Source organism: Humulus lupulus, chromosome X (genome assembly GCF_963169125.1).
Source record: "Humulus lupulus chromosome X, drHumLupu1.1, whole genome shotgun sequence".
Classification (NCBI taxonomy): Eukaryota; Viridiplantae; Streptophyta; class Magnoliopsida; order Rosales; family Cannabaceae; genus Humulus; species Humulus lupulus.
The window spans coordinates 19,042,016-19,044,989 of NC_084802.1; the positions used below are offsets into that span (position 1 = coordinate 19,042,016).

Below are 2,974 nucleotides of genomic sequence, written 5' to 3' on the forward strand. Positions count from 1 at the left end.
TTATTATTACATTATTAACTTTTTTTAATTTTTATGTATAGTTTGGTCACATCAAAGAATACAGTCCAAATTTATACAAGAAAGATTATGACCCATTAATTGTGAAGGTAACTTCTACAGCCATTAAAGAATTCTAAAATAATTATTTTCTTTAGATCCCACTATTTATATTTGAAAATATAATATATCTATATTAATTTACATTTACTCTAAATATGTGAATTTAGCTTATCTGGCACAAGTGCAAGCAAATTTTACATAAATTTTTAAACAAATTATGTAGCATCATTAATTAAAAGATTTTTTACCATCACTAATATTGTGGAAGTTATTGAAAGTTAACATGTTAGAAACAAATGCTAATTTCTATTACATAATTTATTATAAAAAGCTTTCAATTTTTTTTAAGAATTTTTTTAAGTACATTTTAATAATAATTCAAGATTTTTTTTAAACAAATATATACTTTCAATTATTATAAAAAGGGTTATATTCCCTAGTTATTAATAATATAATACTGCTATAATAATACCACAATTATAATTACATTTTAATATACAAAATATAACTCATTTCATAAAATATCATTGTATATTGTATAGAAGACATGGGCACAATGGGCCTTAAGCAAGAAGAGCAGAGCCCAAAGTGAATGACAGCGAGCCCAGCCCGAGTTTAGCAGTTAGAGAATGTTTCGGAAACCCTAATTGTAGAAGAGAAAGGGCTTCTGCCATCCATAACGTTATCGCCTCCTACTCTGCTCTGCTCTGCGCTTCAGCAAGATTCAAGCTCTGCAAGGCTAGCTGATCTCAACCAACAATGGCGGACAAGGCAGTCACTATTCGCACCAGGAAGTTCATGACAAACCGACTTTTATCAAGGAAGCAATTCGTATGTATCGATTATCCTTTTCCTTTTCTGAAATTTAATACCAGTCCCTTAGTGCCCAAACAAGGTTTTGGCTTTACAATGTGATTTTTTCTTCAAGAATAATTTATATTTCTATCGTTTAGTTATCATGATACCCTAGTGTTTTGTCAGAACTGCTTTTGTATTCTATGATGTTCTTTCATTTTCTATCAAAATCTAGATTATACCCAAATGAATGATTTTATTTTCATGTTGTAAATTTTTAAATGCTTATTATTAGATTTCATGTTTTTTCTTTTTTGGTGGTAATCATAGGTCATTGATGTTCTTCATCCAGGAAGACCTAATGTGTCCAAGGTAATTTTTTTTCTTCATATTATGTATAAATTTCAAGAGCTAATCTTATTTTAGTGTAATATTTTTCTTTCGTTATCTACTTGCTCTTTAGGCTGAGTTGAAGGAGAAATTGGCAAGGATGTATGAAGTCAAGGACCCCAATTCAATCTTCGTTTTCAAGTTCCGCACTCACTTTGGTGGTGGGAAATCTACTGGATTTGGGTTGATCTATGATTCGGTTGAGAGTGCGAAGAAATTCGAGCCAAAGTACAGGCTTGTTAGGGTATGTCTAGCGCTAGGCTTTTATTGTCAATACATGTATTTCACTCGAGTTGCAACCATGCCAAACTCTTGAGATTTTTGGGTACTTTTTGTACTGTTTCGGTTCAGTGTCATAATAGCTGAAACTGAATTGTTCGACAGTTGACACTACTTGCCACTTGAGTCTAGCTCAAGATTTTGAGTAAGTGTGTTGTTTATAAGAGCCCTGTGTTCGAACTTGAGCTGGCTTAACAAATGGCTGATTACTAACTATTTCTCATGAAAGTATAAATACAGTTTATTCTGCTTGAGTGTATTTTTTTGTCTAGATTGTTTAGAGAGTACACTCTTTTCTACTTGAAGATGTTTTGTGAGTAGAACTACATTTCTTTGATACACTTCCATTAAGTTAATTGGATGGTATATATCTCTCTCAGCGTTGAGAATATTTACCACTTTATTTCATTTGGGAAAAAAAAAGAAAAAACATTAGAGTATTCGAGCAATTCTTTTATTTTTCTTATTTTGGATAATCTGAGAACATGATTGTTTATGTCATCTAAACATGGTGAAGGAACTGTGCTGTGAAATATTAATTTAGTAATATGGTTTCTCAGAGTTCACTTTTTCCTGCTTTCCAAGAATGTTTTGTTGCAAGCATCTGCGAGTTACTTTATCATTTCTTATTCTAATTTTTCTTTCAATTACAGAACGGACTTGATACCAAGATTGAGAAATCAAGGAAGCAGATGAAGGAGAGAAAGAACAGGGCCAAGAAGATCCGTGGAGTGAAGAAGGTAACTATAAGATTTGCTGGTTTATGTTATTGGATTTTAGTTTTTAATCAAATTTGTTTCTTATTTTTGTTCCCAATTCGTTTTTCAGACAAAGGCAGGAGATGCTGCCAAGAAGAAGTGAGAATAGAGAATGTTTCGCTGGTGTTGAAACTCATAAGCACAGCAATGGGCGCATTTATTCTCACATTAGGTGCATTTTTATATATCTTTATATCAGTATGGATGTGGGTCTTAACTAATGTTTAGTTTTTCTTACGAGAGTTTTGAGTATTTTGAAGAACAATTTTGTAGCAAAAAATTTCAAGATATTTTTCATCATTAAACAGCATTGATTTTACGAAACTGCTCCTAGTACCAATAGAATTTCAGTGTCGAATTTCTTCAAGATCTTTGTTGCAGAATTATACTGTCATACATGTATCACTCAATACTAGGCCAAATCATGGTGAAATTGTTGAGTTTCATAATTTAAAAATGACACATTTTCATCTTAACATAGCATTTTATGTATGTTAATGGGTTACCTTCGATTTTTGACTAGGATGTTGAGTTCATAATTTCTCACGATTAAAGAATTACTCAACCTCTTGCCAAGCAAATAAATACTTTTTTATTATGTTTTCTTGTCTTCGAGTCTTTGACCATTCCGAAATGTTCTATTGGAATGGTGCATGTATCTGATTTTAAGCAAACAATAGTAAATGGTACAC

The 2,974-nt window shown here is 31.5% G+C and overlaps 1 protein-coding gene across 1 annotated transcript; it reads left to right on the forward strand.

Moving 5' to 3' along the window:
- Nucleotides 1-659: 659 nt before the first annotated feature.
- On the forward strand, nt 660-2,649 carry LOC133803523 (small ribosomal subunit protein eS24z). Its single transcript, XM_062241606.1, has 5 exons — nt 660-891; nt 1,186-1,227; nt 1,319-1,489; nt 2,178-2,264; nt 2,353-2,649. The coding sequence occupies exons 1-5, from the start codon at nt 820-822 to the stop codon at nt 2,383-2,385; spliced, it is 405 nt and encodes a 134-aa protein (XP_062097590.1). The 5' UTR covers nt 660-819; the 3' UTR covers nt 2,386-2,649.
- The last annotated feature ends 325 nt before the right edge of the window (nt 2,650-2,974 follow it).

What these genes read in the sequence shown, in the direction of transcription:
- LOC133803523 (XM_062241606.1), top strand. Translation starts at nt 820, where the DNA reads ATGGCGGACAAGGCAGTCACTATTCGCACCAGGAAGTTCATGACAAAC. An exon ending in CAAAGTACAGGCTTGTTAGG is followed by an intron (nt 1,490 to 2,177) that starts GTATGTCTAGCG and finishes TTTCAATTACAG; the next exon opens with AACGGACTTGATACCAAGAT. An exon ending in AGATCCGTGGAGTGAAGAAG is followed by an intron (nt 2,265 to 2,352) that starts GTAACTATAAGA and finishes TTCGTTTTTCAG; the next exon opens with ACAAAGGCAGGAGATGCTGC.